The sequence below is a fragment of the Falco biarmicus genome, chromosome 11, assembly GCF_023638135.1.
Source record: "Falco biarmicus isolate bFalBia1 chromosome 11, bFalBia1.pri, whole genome shotgun sequence".
In the NCBI taxonomy this organism is placed as follows: domain Eukaryota; kingdom Metazoa; phylum Chordata; class Aves; order Falconiformes; family Falconidae; genus Falco; species Falco biarmicus.
The window spans coordinates 16,008,833-16,027,520 of NC_079298.1; the positions used below are offsets into that span (position 1 = coordinate 16,008,833).

Genomic DNA, 18,688 nt, shown 5'->3' on the forward strand with positions numbered 1-18,688 from the left:
CTGCTGCCCTGCTGGGAGGAGTGTTTTTTGTGCATACCTTGTTGGTAAGTTTGCCCTTAAAAGTTAATTTCTTTGAAATTTTTTTCCAGTTTCCCAGTGTCTGGAAATCAATATGAAACTAAATAAACTTTGTTTTCATTTTCATGTTTAATAATCACATTTATTTTTTGTCATTAAAAAAACCCCCTACAGAAGTTAACAAAAACCTAACCCCCACACAGTATAGCAAACAGATTGTGATTTCCCCCCTCTAAACTACTGATAGCTATTCTTTATGCTATTGAAGAACAAGAATGAAAAATCTGAAAAAAAATCTTGCAATCTTTAAAAGCCAGATAACTCTACATTGGTTTACAAGTGTTAAAAATTAGTTACTCTCTACCTCTGTGTAGGTATAAATTTGTCTTATTTTCAGAACTGATAATAAGGTTTATTTTAAAAGAATAATTGCATAGAGATTCTGGTATTTGCTAGAAACAGAGAAATAAAAGGGAATGATAGTGATCTCATAATTTTTCAGCATTTTGTAGATGTATTACAAACACGGCTATTTTTTTGTTGTTATTGCATTTTAGTCGTTTGCATTCCAAACAAACAAAAATCACCTCAAATAACTTTAGCACTGTTCTCTCATCTTAATTACTATTAGTCCCTTTTGACACAATTTACTGTGCTGAGCAGTACGAACTGTACAAGAAGATAGGCCTTTTGGGGAAAAAAAAACCAAACAACTTTGAAGTCTGAATGTATTCATACTGTATCTTACCTTATTTACACATACTCATCAGCTCTGGACCTGAGGAGGTCAGAGCACAGCCACCCCTGCTTTCCAGAGGCATACTTGGACACTCAGCTCACAGAAAGCAGCTCAGTCTCAAAAAGTGATTTGAATCATAAATCAAATTTAATGGCTAGCAACTGTATGGCTCATAAAATCAGTTCCCAGGGACCATTGCCCATACATAAAACCTGCAGCTAACCCAGCATATCTCATAAAAACCAAATATTTGCTCTTACAGGAAGAAAATGGAATTTAGAAGTCAAATTCCGCAGCTGAGCTCTGACTAGCCCCAATTTCCTCTGATACTTAACTGTGCCTAGCTACAGGTTGTGTAGGGTCTTTACATTTTACAATATATGTAAGGACAGAGCTCAGTGATAAGTACATTTTTATAAATAGAAGCTGCATGTATCTAATCTGAAAGACCATCCTCTGTGATTGGGAATATGCCTATTAAATCCAGTTGCAAACACTTCAAACTCTAAAACCACGCAGACTGTGACAGACTGTGCTGAAGCAGACAAATTGTATATCCAGATGGTGCTCAGCAGACATCTCATACTGCTTTCTGATTCTCTAAACTATTCTTAATCAGTGAGTTTATTTAATTGAGAGCTAAGGCTGATTTTAAGGGTACTAGATATAGAAGTATCATCTGCAAACATTTGAGTTTGCATTTAATATTACTTTATTAAGGACTAAGAATTCAAGGTAAATATACTACAAGCTAAAGAGGTGAAAGTGGAAACCTAAGTCCTAAATCTAGTTTGGCTTCCATATATTACTCTGTTTACATTGACAAGTCACCTAATATCTCTGCTAAAACAGGAATAATGCCCTTGCCTTTATTCCCAAAGGAATTACAGGGAAGATTTACGTGGAACTGTAGTGTTCTTTGAAGAAATAAAGTGCTACAGGAGTACAAGTGTTTTGTGTATCTAACAACAGCAAGGGGAGCATTATACAGCTACAGTGTGCTGAGAAATCAGTGGTTGTGTACCTGCATTCCCATCAAAGGGATGCTGATGAGGTCACCACGATGAAACTACATAGTCTGTTCTTGCCTGTGCTTTCTACTGTATACGTTATTTCATTCTGTTTTAAAGTTATTTTTGTCTATGCTGGGTTTGGGGTTGTTGGTTGGTTTTTTGATCACACATTAAGTTTAATTTTCAACAAATATTTTTAGGCAGAGAAACATGTAGTTTTTATTTGTTTAAATAATTTGTACCTGACATGTTCCTTTGAATGTTTACATTTTCAAATTCAATCTTGAAAATCAAGTATAATTTTAGGCAACAATCATGCTGTATTTTAAATCCAGTCTCACTTGACTGCCTCTTTTAGTCTTTAATCCATGCTTACTTATCCTCTTCAGTAAATTTCTAGGGGGAACTCTTGTTATATCTGTCATAAATCTGAATAAAATGTATCAGGCACTTTTCACCACTATTTTCAACAAGCATTCAAGCAACAAGGTGATAAGAGAGAACTCTTTTCTTTTCCATGTTACAAAAAAAAAACAACACCACACTAAAAAACCCCAAAAAATACCAAGGACTGGAACAGGGGTTATTAACGGGTAACAGAAAGGCTCTCACATTTTGTCAGGTAACAAACATTCACAGCAGTTATCACTAAATCCTAATGAAGAAAAAGTGCTATTACTGGATAAAAAGATGAAACACATTTTATTGTTTTGTTTAAAGTGATATGACTTCGAAGTGATATGACTTCCTTTAAATTATATGATTTTTTACTGTGACTTACTGGTAGGGGTTTTTTTTATTATGGAAAGTACTTCACAACCTAGCAGTGGCAGACATTAAGTTAAGCTCACTAACCTATGAATTACCTACTACTAGTCAGATATTTACTAATAACGAGCTAAATGACAAGAATTCAGAGTACAGTTAGAAGCCCGCATTTTCCAACTCTAAAGGAAATTTCAGATAAAAGATTCTTTACAGGTAGCAAAATTCTCTATTTAGCAATCATTTTAATGTACTGTTGATATTGTTTAAGCAATTACACAGTCAGATATGCCCCACTAATTGGTAAGTTTCCAGATAATATTTGCAGATATAACCTGACTCTAAAGACATCTGAAATTATAGACTACCTACCTTTTTTCAGAGCTTATTACATATAAGATTATAATCTTCCTCACCTTGCTTTCAGCTAAGTGGAAACAGCTGTATCAGCAATACAGAGACCATTCTGCTGCTAAATCACTGTATTCCTAATGGTGACATGGTGTGAAATAGCATTAGCAATCTAGTAATTGGTGGGACTTTTCCTTATGTGATCGCTTGCTAAATCCAAGTTCCTTTCCAAAGTACTTTGGTAACCAGGCAAAACAGTGCTTTCAGGCCTATGTGGGTTACGCCATTCACAGTTTAGAGACCTACTTGCTGGCAAGACACAGAAATAAGTATTGTCACATGTAAATATGAGGAGGGTGGCATTAACCAGGATGCCAATCGCTGCCACTCTCTACGAGGAACTGCAAACCAAACAGCAAACCTAGCTCCTCTCACCCACACCAGCAGAAAAACTGGTTGTACCTTTGAGGAGATAGAGAGGAAAGGGGTGAAGGAAAATGGTTCTAAATCAAGTTTAGGTATATAATAGTGAAACTGGGTAGGAATACCTTGTAATCAAAGCCAAATTAATTGTAGCCCAACTGTTCTAATTTGTTCCTCCTGACTTTATCTTACAGCTTCCCTAGAGACCAGGCTTTCAGGACCTTTTTCTACCCCAGCTGGGTGCTGTTCAATTCTGTCTGAGAAAATGTTTTGTATGGAATAACCTCTCTGAAACAGGGGGAAGCTTATTTTGTCATGGAAGTTCAGCAGAGCTGGTGGTCTCACTCACATCAAGCTGTGTACTGAGTTGGCTTACAGAATTACGATACAGACGCCCTGTGGAAAAAAAAGCAATTCTTTTGAAAACTATTTCTGCACCTGAAGAGTGAGAAGTTACAGATATAAACAGAACTCATTATTTTGATGTTCTGGGTTCTGATCTCACTGTCACACTTCCTGTTTACCTACTTTTGAGTTGTAATTAAAATTCACTTTAATGGCTTTGCATAGCACTTGTTCCTTATCCAAACATAGCTTGTTGGTTAGCTAACTTATTGTTCTGTTAAAGCAGATATGGTCATGGTCAAATAAAAGCAGCTGCTGGATTATTTAGCTTCATTTCTGTCTGTAGTTTTTGCATATTTCAGCTCTTACAAATTAGAGCTGTTCCTGACTTAAACTGAACTTTATTATCACCTGCTGCTCTGAGCAGCCCACCAGGATTACGGAAGCAGTTTCATTCTGCAATTACAGAGGAGAGCAAGGAGCAATACTTAAAAGAAGTAATGCCTCTTTCATTTGATTGTAAACTTGAGACTGTGATCTTGATTTTTAAAGAAACTTTACTCTTAAACTTTTTGTCTGAAATGATTTTGATCCATAAACTTTCAAAGGCTTGATAAGAAGCTGAATCTAAAACCAGGCCTTTTATGTGTCATATATCCATTGCAGGGTCAAATATTCTATTGTATTATTACATCAAAGAAAAAGCATGGAGGGTTAATACTATCACTTGAATTGTAGGAAAGAGATTGATCACTCATTTGAAAATGTTTTTTTCTTTCTGAAATACTTTCCTGCAAACTTTGTAGATCCAGTCGCTGCTTTAATTTTAGCACTGCTTTTTTTTTTTTTTCTTTTTTTCTTCAAGATGTCAGTTCTCCTGCTGCAGTGTAATAGGCTGAGAATTACTGAGAATCAAAAAATTAAAATGTTCTATGTAGCCAGCGTAATGGTTCTTCAGCTTAATGAAGAGTACTTCTGTTTCAACGATAATGGGAACACAAGGAGAAACTTGGAAGGGTAGTGCAAGAGCTTTGCAAGTTACAGTGGCCAGCAGCTTACCCATTCTATTCACTGTGCTGTTTGTTTCACTTTTATCTATTCACGCAAATATACAAGTTTCTAGCAGTGGCTATTTCTGACAGCATACTGAAGCAGAACTGTAAGAAACTACAGCTTGATAACCCTATGGTATTTTGAGAGGACTAGTATAATGTGTTCTGTGCAAATGGGCATGTTACTGTCAATGCTATTATTGATGTTTTATAGACTAAAGTATTGATGGTGTGAGTATATTGACACTACATAACCTAGACTATGTCCAGCATATATATAACTCTGATTTATAAGAGCAACAAAGAATTCCCACTCTGACACTCTTGCCGGCCAGTATTTGCAATTCCTTATTGTTGTACTATACCATACATGACAAAATAATTCTAAGGGGCCGTGTATCAGGAAAAAAAACATTCCAGTTTCCCCATTTCCCTGGTGTAATCCCTATCTGTAGTTCAGCAGCCTTTGTAACAACTTGTAGCTGGTGGTGCATTCTCAAGGTAAACACATTCAACTTGTTTTAGACCGAAGACTAATTTCATCTTTATATTGGAGCACACTTCTAGAATTTATTCTGGTGTTGCTTTTCCACTACTAACAGCTTATCATACCGTATTTACTTCAGAAGCAATTCAGCATGCACACTGGTTGCTTATTTATTGTGCTGGAACTGTGCAGTTGGACACTGAAAAAGGTGTTCCATGCAAAAATAACATGGGCCAGTTAATCATCTCAGAGTTATCTTGGGTTCTCCATGCTCATGTTCTACCAGCTGAAACAGTACCAACAGCATTTCTGTGACGCTGTTAACTGTATCTCAACATAGATTAAAACTGAGTGGTTAGAATATGAAGAAGATATTAAAATACACAGATAAGCAGATATAAGAAGAAATGCAAGCTATGCAGAATGTTAATTTCAATTTGTCAATTAATTAACAGGAGGAGGATCAATCAAGTTTTTCTGGTTATGAGAGCACAGGAGGTGAGTTTCTTTTTCACTGTCATTTGCCATTTAATTTTGAAACCTTTGATTTTCTCTTGTATTTAAATAGTTACTTAGAAAGTAAAGTGAATTCATGTTATTTATATTGTCAAAGTTATGCATCAAAGGATTTTATCATGTGAATTCTCTTTAAATGCAAGTTAAAGCTTGTAAAATACGTTTCAACACTCTTTAGGCCAGTAGATCCAAAATTATTAGAAAATATTGCTGTTAACCAGTATCAGTTCTTGTAGGTGTTTTCAGAAATTGGCAGTTATAAAGAGCTTGTTGGAAAGTATGAACCGCTAAGAGTATAAGAGGAATGAAAGGATTAATCAAAACGTTTCATGGCTAATGTTATTATGTAATAAGAGATGTACATGCCACATAATAAAAAAGAAAATTGGATGTGGTAAATTTATGCATCTTCTAAGTGATTAAGTCAAAGACATAATCAAATTCCAGCAGGCTTAGATGGTGCAAGATTGCCTTCTGTACTGGTATAATCAGGCTAATGACTGGCACTCAGACTAGAAGGAGCTGCTTTTTTAAAAAATACAATGTCAGTAAAAGGCAAAGCTGCAGTACATACAGTAGTTTTGGTGCTGAAATGACAGTAATACCTGGATTTAAGTTATGGTGATTATTATTTGGCTGAATCTGAGGCTCAGGTAAACTTAAGACTACAACTCAAATGTAGTGCACCAAATACAAAATCTGAATGGCACGTGGACAAACTGCTATTGCAATTCTAATGTAACAACACATTCAGAGAAATATGCAATGGCTCAGGAGGCACATTATTACATCAAGACGCATTTGCTTCTCTTTTTCAAAGAGCTGATGTGTATATGCAAGGTCTAATTTTCAGGTAAAATATTTTTATCATATCTGCGGTGAGAACTACAAACTTGAAGGATAAATAGGCTTGTGGATGATAGTTCCTTTTGGAATGCATAACATTATAACAGAAATTGAATCTGGTGAAATCAGATCACCTTGCGTAAGTGTTACACAATTCAGTGTGGGAAGTAGCCAAGATTAAAATTAGTAGCTCTTGCCAACTAAAGAAATTTTGTTTTCATTTTAGATTTTTCAGAAGATCTGAGGAAATCAAACATCATTTTTGTTGTTGGTAAGTAGAATTCCTAATTTAATTGCTACATTTGAAAATTACCATGTTATTTAGCTTTGATTGAAAGATTCCTTGTTTGGTTAAGAGTTATGTACAATGTTGGTTTAGTTTTTTGAAAGGGAGCTAGGATTTCCTATCATGTTATCAACCTCAGTCTGACCATGCTAACAAGAGTTGTGTAAAGCTTGGAACAGGAAAGTATGTTTACGTGTGACCATATTCAAAATTACCTTAGGTCTTGTGCAGTTACAGTAGTGCTGTGTGATCTCCTACAGCAAAGCTGCCTCACCAGCATTACTTAAAATGTTAATAAACTGGATTTATAACTCGGAATTTTGAGGTTTAGGTGAAAAAAAAAAAATCAGGTCTTTTCACCTCTTTATGAAACAACTTTTCTAAATACAGGTTACAATTCTGCATGTGCTCAACATGCTGTTCAAGTCAATGGACTCATTGCCATGCATGATGCTTTGCGCATTCAAGGTTTACTTTATATTGCTTTCTGGAAGTCCACAGAGGAAAAGGACCATGTTAATGCCCATTATTATGCTAATTAAATTTGTCACATTTATATAAACTTTGAACAGCATTTTAAAACAAATTATAACCAGTAAGATTTGTAAGGTTCAGCTTAAAGCTTGGTACTAATTACTTGGAAAGAATAATTGCTTTTGTATCAAGCAGAGTTTTTCACAACTGCCTCACAAGATCTAAGTATAGATACCTAAATATGGGTGATTTTATTTAAAAGTCAGTCACTTCATGCATTCTTTTTCCTAATGAAAAAAAAGTGAATTCTTAAATTAGACATAAATGAATGGAAGTTTCATTTGGAATTCAGGAGACATCAAAAAAACCATCCTAGTACCAGCAGGCTGAGGTAGGTGATCCTTCCTCCCTATTCAGCACTGGCAAAGCTGCATCTGGAGTGCTGTTTCCAGTCTGGGCTCCCCAGAACAAGTGAGATAATGACTAACTGGAACAAGCCTGGTGAAGGACCATAAAGGTGTTTGAGGAACAGGACTGTCTTTCGAATGAGGAGAGGTGAGAGAGCTGGGGCGCTTCAACCTGGAGAATAGAAGGCCCTATGGGATCTTAATCAATATGTATAAATAACTGATGGGAAGGAATGAAGATGATGGAGCCAGAATCTTCTCAATAGTGCCCAGTGACAAGACAGAACAAAATGGGGGCGATTTAAAATACACGACATTCCATCTGAGTACAAGACAACACTTTTTTAGTGTGAGTGTAGTCAAATATTGGAACAGGTTGGCCAGAGAGACTATAAATTTCACCCCTAGAGATTTTCAGAACCCAACTGGATGCAGTCCTGAACAACCTGCTCTTGCTGACCCTGGTGTAACAGGGTTATTGGACTAAATGATCCTGAGAAGTTCCTTCCAACCTAAAGGATTCTGTGAAAAGAAAGCATGTTTATGTGTTGTACTTTTATCTCACCCTATCTTATACAAAATACAAGTTTACTGAATTTATTGCAAAGCTATGGTGGATATTATGTGCTTGAAAAAGTAAAATTGGGTTATTGAAGAGTTCACTGGAGACTTTTCTTGAGGGAGAGATGCATAACACTTGATTTTCAGTCTTTAAGCAAACTAATTCCATGCTTACTGAAGTACATCTTCCTGCTGTTCACTACAGCAAGAAATTTTCATTCTCTCTGCCTCGCACATCTTATTGGAAAATTAAGTTTGGGTTTGTACAAACACATTTTTTTTTAAAAAAAAGTGAAGATGCTCTAGGAATTGTGCCTCTGAAATTGTCCATAGGAAGGCTCATTTTTAATTTACCTCTGGACTGCTTTTTCTTTTTCAAATAGTGGTTTTTAATTTTCACTTTTAATTTTTTATCGGTCATCTACTAGCCATCTTCCAGCTTAAAACTGAAAACACACCTTTTCCCTATTTATTCCTGCTCTTAAGTCTGTCTCAGACTTTCTAGTAAATGTTTCCTAAGAACAGAGGAAAATTCTGCTTAATCAAAATTCTAAGTTTTCTTTGCTGAAAATTTTATAATGAAAAGTTTTACTAAGTCTAAACATGTGTTACTTCTCATCAAATTATGCAGAGCATTTTATACTTTTTCCCAAAAGATCCCCATTCCCACCCCATGTCCTTCCACCCCTGAAAAAGCTTCCTGAAATCTGATGTAAAGAGTGAGGTTATTTTTCTTCTGGTGAGGTTTTGTTCTTTTTGAGGGGTGGGGGGTGCTTTGGTGTTGTTGGGTTTGTTGGGTTTTTTTGTGACTAATATGAGATCTTCGTGGTTGCTCACTTGGCTGCAAAATCTTGGCTTTACTCCATCTGGGTAGTTAGGGTAACTGATATTTCTCAGAGACAAATTTCTTGCTGCTGCTAGGTTGGAGTGGCCACAAGTTCTTTTTCCTTATGGCCTTTTTGGGCAGGTCAGTCTGCCCAAATCATTTGTTAACCCACGTGCACTGCAGGTTTATCATTACACACACTAGCCAAATGCAAACCATTTGCCTCAGCAGTAAGGTTACCTTACATGTCACTCAGGAGCTGAAGTCTGATCACTGTAAATTGTATGAGGACAAAAGAAAACTTTGAAGAAGCCTCACATGAGCAGAAGACTGTAAAGGGTGGGGAGGCGGGGGGGCAGTAAGCACCACAGATTCCTCGTGATTGAGTACTCCATTGCAGCAGACAGTGCTAGAAGTGTTCAGCCCATGATGCCTTGACTAGCAAGAAAGCAAAGATGATCGTTGGAGCATGCTGCTGTAGATACCTGATTGGGAAAAGCTGTCTTGGTCTCAGATGTCATTAGGAATGTTTATACATTACATGGATATGTTCATAAGGAAAACAAGGTGCTTATAAAGATGTTTTAAAACTGGAGTTCAAAAGATGTACATTTGAAGTAGTTTACAAACTAATTGAAATACACACACCATCTGCCACTGCTGACAAATTGAGATACTGTTTATAAGGCAAGGGGGAAAAAAAGGAGATAATTCCATCCCCTACTAATTTCCCTTGAAAATTGTCCAAAAAGGGAAATAAAAAGATCTAATTAGCAAAGATTTACATTAGATCTAATGTAGGAATTAACTGGAATAACAGTCAGCTGGGGTTAATTAAGCAACAACGTCAATGTCTTTTATCCAGACAGCAAAGCAGAGACATAGAACCAGAATGTCAAAAATATGGGAGATAAGAGCAGGGTAATAAGAGAGGTAACAACAAGTTAAATTTGGCCTGTAAATTAAAATTCAAGAAAAAAAACAGGTGTAAAAATGAATTTGGGGGATGCTGTAATATTCAAAACTTATGTAATTATTGCAAGTCACTTAAAAAGCCACAAAAACCCCCACCCTTCTTCATCAGAGCAACATGAAAATAAAATCTTAACCACAACGAACAATGTATGATTTTATCATTCTTAACTAATGCAGTACTCTCTATTGCATCCAAAAAATTGTCATGTGTTACAAAGTTACTGGGAGCATTACTCCTCCTTTTCCTCTATGGGAGTTTCATAAAAAAGCCATATTTGGCTTTGGCTGAGGCTGAAACTAAGAGTTTTCAGGAATCTTTCTGCCCTTTGGATCAGAGACAAACTCCCCGTATACTCTTAAATGTGGTGTTTAAAAATCAGTCAGTGTGACCAATTTCCTCTGCAGAATCCTTGTCATATTCTTGCTGATGAACCAAAGCTGATAATGGTTTAAGCTCAGCGTAAGTAATTTCAGCTGACACTCTGAAGATACTGTCACCACCTATACTTACAGGTAGAACATTATCAGCTGCAGAGACTAGCTTCTTGTACATGCAAGAAAAACAAAACAAAACAAACCTCACAAACCCCAAACTTCTTCATTTGTCCAAGGTATGTCATATCTTTAACAACTTGATCTAACTTTGAATTTAACCCTGCTTTGAGTAGAGGGTATTACCAGATGCAGTCCTTTCCAACCTAAATTATGCTACAGTACCTGTAGCTACAGCTACAGTACCTAGAGCTCTTTCTACAATCAGATAGGCATAGGATGAGCAGTGCTGATAAATAAAACCCCAGGCAATCCAAATGCTAAATGTAGAAGCTAATGAAGGCTGCTTTCGCTGACTTTCCATGAAATGAACTCCATGTTTTTCTTTTAAGAGGGGTGAAGGCTCAGTGATATCCCAGGACACCGTATCACTCTGCCAACTTGTGCATCAGGTTGTTTTCTGATTAAAATCATCTTTCAGAAAAGAAAGAAGAAAAAGTTGAGTGTTTTGTGTTGCTATTTTTAAATAACAGCATCATTCCCATATGGTTTCACTTGGACTAAAATCATACGTGAACAAAAGCGAGGTGCTGTTGAGAAGCCTTCAAATGCCATATTCGAAGCTAAAGCTTGCTTTTATTTGTATAAACAATCTAAGTAGCACTGATATTATTTGTATAAACAATCTAAGTAGCACTGATAGAATTACCAAACTGATAAAGTCCTCCAAAATCATAGCTTGAATATAAGGATAACTTGACTGTTATTTTTATTTCACTTTTTACTGAGGCTCCATTGTGCAGCTAGATTTTCCCTGCAAGCACTTTCCCATGATACAGGGATGATACTCATTATGAAAATAAGTTCTAGAAATTGAAACATTTTAAAATGAATGGTGGGACTCTCTTATAAATCCTGCTGCTGGCATTTTATGTAAATGTTCATATTATTTTGGTATATGATAAACTCAAGATTTGGCAAGTTTAAAATAGAGACATCCCGGTCTGTCTGTATGGCACTTATGCTTTATTAATATTTCTAGCAGCTGGTTCACAAACTGCTCATATTGCTTGTTCCTGTCCCTGCTCACTCGCAGCAGCAGTCCCAGCCCCCTCTAGCATCATTAATTCATCTGCTTGTGATGTTGTGCTCTAGGCCAGACAGGTACATTTGAATCACGTGCCTAGGCTTGGGGTCTTTCATAGTCTGAGGGGGATTGGGGCATGAGGGAGAGCAGGTGTTAAGAGACTCAGTTTCTTAAACTGAGATCTTTCACTGATCTGAGGCAGGCTGCAGCTGAACATTCAGAAGTGCTGCTTGGGCAGTTGTCACTTTCCCTACCCACTGAGACCACCCTTTTTCTCCCCTTGAAGTGCTGTCTGTGAAGCATTTCTGTAGCCAATAATTAAATGGGGAAAGGTGACCACCTAAGTCAGCAGTACTGCCAGAAAGTTACTTACCAGAAGATCCCCTCACACAGTTGCACAGGCAGCTGAATCAGCATAATGGAAGGAAAAACCATGCTAAGGGAGTGCTTAGACCTTTTAATCCAGCCTTGTCTACAGAAAAGCAATATACAGAACTGCATCTAATTTCTACGCTCTGTCTAGTACCCTGGTTCCAAATTCTTGCTTACTATTTGTATCAAAGCGCAAAGGGACACAAAAAGGACTCAGTTTGCAAGAATAACTTCACTGACTGACACAATGTCCTTAATTTTTTAATCTGCAATTTTTTCTTTTTATGAAGTTAATGAATGAGCTTTAAAGCAAGATGTACTACCCTTAGCAATACTAGCATAATACAAAAGCATGCTAACATTGGAGAACTGCTGGTAGTTCTTTTACATTCTCCTGCAGGTCACAGCACACTTGTAAGTCCTCTGGCCATTTTCTAGACTTTAACTCTTTATCTTCAAGTCGTACATGAAAATTGGAAGACAACACTATTAATCTGAATAGCAAGTTACCATGAATCAGTCTGTCACTGGTTAGCATAATTTTTTTCCCCAAAATATACACAGGCAGAGTGAAAGATGACAGCACACATTAAAAAACAAGAGTATTCACAAAGAATCTTACTCCTTCACAACAAAAGCAGGGGTATATTTTCCTCCTCCTAACAACTGAGCTATTGGGAAAACTTCACTGCCGCTTTCAATGCCTCAAGTTTCTTCTGTTCGAAAAACAGCATAACAAGTTGCAGTGAGGCCTTCTTGACTGAAAGATCTTTGTGTTAGCTTTTGTTACATTTTATATGCAGCTGTTGTTTCTTACAAACTTTCTTCAAGTAAATTATTTTTTTTATTTTATTTTTTTTAGGAAAAAGCATAGATTTAATAAAGCCACCCTCTAAAATAAAAAATACAAAAATACACTACAAATTGATAGTAAGCCTCATGACTTCAGGGTTAATTTGGTGTTAAAGGTGCTTATGTAGCAGTCCTATAAGTATATACTCTGAGCAGGAAGGAAGTATCTAATGAGTAAGGAAATGTACTTTCACATTCTTTCCCACTTAAATAGCTTGTTTTCAGTCACATTAAGTATTAGCCTTCAGAGGGAGACAAGACATTAATTAATACTTTAACTTCAAGCACCTAAAGTAATACTGGCATAAATGCCAAGTATGCGTTCGGCTCTCAGTGCTGAAATCCCTGGGGGCATTCAGCCTTTTTTCAAATCAAGCCAAGCAAGAACTGTGGTCTCATTTGTTGATAAGAAAGCACAAGACTTTACAAAGTGGGTCATATACATTTGTCAAGCAGCAGGATGCTTTGCTACTCATCAGATGATACTAAATTAATAGCAGTGGCCATAAGAATTACCAATTTCAGCATATAACCATTATTTAATTATGTCTTTTCCTCTTTAAAGAGCTCAGCATTTTCATCTCAGCTTTGTTGGAACTCTTCTGTAGAAAACAAACATGGTCAATTTTAATTAATATTTTGGAGGCACAGTAATTCTCATTATGGTGTATGCCCTGCATGTTGTGTCATTCTGGCAGCATACACTTTTACAATACTAATAGATAGAGGTATTATAAAAGCACATCAACTTTTCCAAGTATTTACCTGCTAAACAACCAAAAATTGTCCTTGTATTGTTATTTCTAAAAAGAGATCCAGTTTATTTAGTATATGAAGGGACATTATGAAAATTCTGGTTTGTATCTACATTCAGAAGAGAAACAGTTGTATAAGAAACAGAATAAAGTAATCTTTATAGCTGTTTTTTTCCTAATACTGTGCATATACACCAACTAGATAGGATGAAATTACTGCACTGCTAGTATATTTGAGGCTAGGAGATAGAATGTGTAAGCAAGCATATGCATACACAAAACTAATCTAAAAAACTCAAAACAGACCAGAAATAAAATTAATTGCCACTAGAGATATTTAATGGTCTTATTTCAGATAATTTGCCTATAATTTCTCTATATCCGTTTCTCTAGCCACTCATTTATTCCTTGTTTTCTTTCAATTGGTGCTTTTACAAAAGAATAACGCTCTTATTAAAGCAACAGAAAAATAACGTGCAACCTACATTGGCAAGAAAACGAGATGGTGACAAAGATATTTCTAGCTAAAATTGTAGCACAAGTGTGATTCTCACGCCACAGTTGGATAATTGTCTTTGTGAAGCTGAAGTAAAAAACTCCAGGTTATGGTAGACAAAACCATTCTTTTGATGCTACTGCCTCATGACCTGATTTTTATTCTCAGCTACGGTACTGTAACTTTTCTGAAAATTACATGCTCAGAGCAATTATTTCTTAAATTGAATACAAAAGTTAGAAGAAAGTTCAAGTCAGGAGGAGATGGCGCCAAATTCACTCCATTGTGAACACGTCACTCCTATATTTGTTCATGAAAAAATGAACAAAAAGGAAAATCATGTATTTTCTAGAATCTTAAACCCACATAGTAGAGCTGTGTAGTCATACTTGCAAGTACAACAGTTTGATACACATACAAGACACATGCTTAAAAAATTTAATAGAGAAGTTATCTTGGTCTTGCCTCTCTTGATTTTTGAGCACTGTCTCCCTGCAAGGGTATAATTACCTCCTGCTACAGTAGGTTTTCTGAATAGATCTATCAGAGATTGTAAAAACGCTGCTACACACCTTTAATTTCTCCCCAGAGCCTGATATTGTCATAACAGAAATCTGCTGTCCCAGCCCCCCGCCAGCCCCACACCAACATGGCCCCTCAGCCCGCCCTGCCCTGTTCACCCCTCACAGGGCGCTCACCTCAGCTCTGGAGGCCACAGCTGCGGGATCCCCGAGAAGGAATTTCCATCATTTTCCATGGACTGCCCACCTCTCCAGCCAGGTCATGGTGGTGGCTTGCTGCTCAGTAAGCAGCTGAAAGGGCATTTGGCATTTCACAGGGTCAGCCGTCAAGGTGAGGAAGGAAAAGCAACCACCTCCACTGGGGACGCAGGACAGGGCAACACCAGCACCTGCAGAGCAAGGAGGTGTCCAGAGCCTCTGAGGCAGCCCTGGGAAAAGGGCACTTGCAGAGAGGCATCCCAGAGAAACAGAGTTTGGGGACTCTAGGTGGTGGTGGTGGCGGCGGCTCTCCTGTTGAAGGAGGCTTGAGACACCATTTCTGTTGGGAGGACAGCTGCAGTGTTCAGCCCTTCCCTCTCCACTCTCTCCACAGGCCCCAGAGGCCTGGCCCGGCTGCAGGTGCTTTCCCTTCAGTGAGTGGAATAATCACATGAGCAGCTTCACCTGAGCGGCCTGCCCGCTGACGGTTGGGCCTGGGCCAGGTTCGGAGGTGGCTTTCCAGCTGCGTGCAGCTGTGGGTGGTGGAGAGTGGCTGGTGATAAGGTGTCCGCGTGCCCGCTGCAGCTGAGCGCTTTGCTCTTACACTTCCCTGCGGCACAAAGCACCAGCCGGCACTGCAGCCGCAGGGAGCGGCGTGGCCGAGCTGGCGGCGGGCTCTGGGGCAGCGGCAGACACGCTAGCACAGGGCAGCTATCCAGCTCGAAGGGAAAGGGTGCAAGCACAGTGAAATTTTAAATTTTGCTGTTAGCGTTTACCACAGTGCAAAGGGACTTAGTGACTGTACACCTATGTGCATCCCACATAACAGAGGCAGGTCTCACTATCTCTTCACCTATATCTTTCTGTTCCATAAATGGGGGCAAAACACTTCCCTCGCAAGGACGCAGTTTGCTAATATTTGTTGCAGCTATTAAGCTGAACGTATACTGAGTCGAATACCACTCCTCGCTGGCTGGCTGTTTCATGTTTTTCCTTTGCACTGCAATGGTGCTTGGGGAACAGTTTCTCTTCTGCAAGAGATTTCACACTGTTGTGGCTCCTCTGACTTCGGTATGCATTTTTGAGTCAGCAGTGTAGTGTATCAGAAGGGAATTATGTGACTTATTCTACTGCACAGGGTGACTTTGCGGAAAAAAAATAGCAAAATAGGCTCTCTTATCTATTTTCTCCCATTTGACAAAAGGCAGATATTTATTATTTTCTAATTCTAGATATTTTTCCCTCACAAAGGTGGGCCTGGCTCTGGCAAAGGTAGCCAATGCGAGCAGTTAGCCAAGAAATACGGATTTACTCACCTGTCCACTGGTGACCTTCTCCAAAATGAGTCATTGTCATTTTCAGAGAGAAGTAAATTGATCAAAGACATCATGGAATGTGGTGAACCTGTGCCTGGTGTAAGTGACAGTTTTGTTTGGGGCCCTAATGGTTAAACAAAGGCAGTGGGAGGTAGATTGTCTAAAAGGGTGGAAATAAAGAGACTAGAGCTGATGATTTCCATTTAAGTAAAATCAGTCTGCAACTTGAGGGAGAAGTTTCCTCATTGCCAGATCTATGACACTTCTTTCCCCTATTTATGCCAATATTTCTTTAATTTCAGACTCACAGAGGCAACGAATTAGTCATGAAATACAGTGAGACAGATGCTGTGCTATGCATTGCAAAATTTAAGAACAAGTACATGAAACAGAAGCTGTATGTCCATTTTATAGCTTCACATTTCAGATTCAGAGCTGGTCTTCCTGGCAGCTATTCTAATTTACAATACCTGTGGCAGTTCCCTGCAGAGCTGGCTGACATCCCAGAGCAGCTGGCCTGCAGTTTACTGGAGACTATGAAGACAGAGCATTGTTCTCAGCTGGACTTGACTTGTACACGGCAGGTCCACAGCCCAAACTCTTGGTGGGTCTTCGGCGAGTGTAGCTAGATCATAGGATGTGTTTGTTAATGAAACATACCGGGAAGTGCTGCTCAGGGGAACCTGAAAGGTGTGCTGAGGCTTGATTTTGATTGCTTTGCTCTTCAGTGTGTTTGGTCAGATGGAGTCTCTTACCACTTTCCATGTACTATAATTACATCAGTGACATAGCAAAATGCAATCAAATTCCAATCAGATTGCAAAATGCTGCCGCAGTACTCCAAAGTTTCACAAGTATTAACATTAATTTGGACACCACAAAATATTCCCAGGTATCCAGAAGGCACTTTGGGAACCCTTGGATGGGTTGCAACACTGGATTTGTGTAGCATAGCTGGTCCTGAGAGGAGAAAAAGTAGAGTGCCCTGCTACCTGCAGGACAAGAAAAACACCTGCATTCACAGGACCTGCTTTTAGCAGAACAACACAGTTCTCAAGGGCATAGGACTAAAGTCAGCGTAACAAACAAAGGTATCAATCTTTCTTATTAATTAACCAAGTCCCTTTCTTTCCAATTCAGGGTATTGTCCTAGAGTTACTGAAGGAAGCCATGGTTTCCAAGTTAGGGGACACAAAAGGATTCCTGATTGATGGGTATCCCCGGGACCTGAAAGAAGCAGAAGAGTTTGAGAGCAAGGTGACTATATAATCGTAATGCTGTTATAACTACCATTAAGATACAACTGTACTTCTGATGCTGCATGGGTCCCCATCTTTAGCTGATTGCAGCAGGAACGTGTAAAGAGCCAAACCAACAGCACTGTGCAGCTCATCACTGAAACTTTGGCACCCCGTTAATATAGCAAGTCCAGCTTTTGCCCTCACCTACACAGACTCTGTAATACCAGGATAAGTAAAGGCTGATTTTACCCAAATTTTATATAAATCAGGAACAATTCACATTTAGTGGAAAGCACTATTAGTTTTCTCATTCTGGTGGATGGCTGCTGTATTTCTCATTAAAATCTCATCAAGCACTGCTTGATGTAGGTTCATAAAAAGCATGTATCTTCACAGCGATCTCTTTACCATCGAGCCAGCTCTGCTAAAACTTGCTGCCACTTTGAAACAGCAAAACACAGATCTAATTTTTGTGATGAGTAACAGGTGGCATAGCCATAAAAAGAGTTTTGCAAGTGACTGTGTGGCAGTTCAGAGAGTTATCAATTCCCTCAGTATGTGCTAAGACCTGCGAGAAGTCTCGGCTGTACATTTCTCAGCCTGCAGAAAACACTCTATATAAGCCCTATGAATGAATTTGCCTGTGTTTAGGAGAAAAGCAGCAGGGAACTAGGAGAAATAGTTAAGTATATATTCTATCATATTACACTCCACAGATGTCCTGTAGAAGTTTGAAAGGTAACAGAACTTTAATGAATCATCTCTTTTCTCCCTGAACCTTTAGTTGCTTTATTTGATTACGACAAAAGCCTAGCAAGATTTAGGCATCAGAAGATGAACACAATAATGGGCAATAGGATTTGCTATTGAAGCCATACATGGAAGTTGATCTCTTAGTTCCTCTACTAAAATGCCACCACAGACTATTAGAAAGACATTGGAGAATTCTTTCATTTTGTGTAGAAGGAGGAACTATTTCAGCAGTGCTGCTTTTCTGGCAGGCGTGCATGTCATGTCCTGTGAACGCTGGTATATACTATAAAGTAAGCCTTAGAGATTCCAGTGTCGTGGGCTGAGGCATTGCCAGGAAAACAAGTCTTGATGCATCCAATGCAAAAGCAGAGTCCCTTTCAGTTTCCGTAGGCACAGTAGCAGCAAAAGATCCTGTAGTCCTGAGCTGCTTTTGACTTTTAGAGTAAAAATACAAGGACCCCAAGTGGTAATTTTGAATGTGCTAAGTCATCCCTGTTGTAACCATGTATCCACTTAAGTTT

The 18,688-nt window shown here is 38.3% G+C and overlaps 1 protein-coding gene across 1 annotated transcript in view; it reads left to right on the forward strand.

The window, feature by feature from the left end:
* The window catches only part of AK5 (adenylate kinase 5), a 99,978-nt gene that overhangs the window by 66,731 nt on the left and 14,559 nt on the right, over window positions 1-18,688 (forward strand). The window contains exons 9-12 of the mRNA XM_056355901.1: window positions 5,649-5,691; window positions 6,782-6,826; window positions 16,109-16,272; window positions 17,314-17,430. Of these exons, the coding sequence (XP_056211876.1) occupies window positions 5,649-5,691; window positions 6,782-6,826; window positions 16,109-16,272; window positions 17,314-17,430 (369 nt within the window). The remainder of the gene's footprint in view (window positions 1-5,648; window positions 5,692-6,781; window positions 6,827-16,108; window positions 16,273-17,313; window positions 17,431-18,688) is intronic.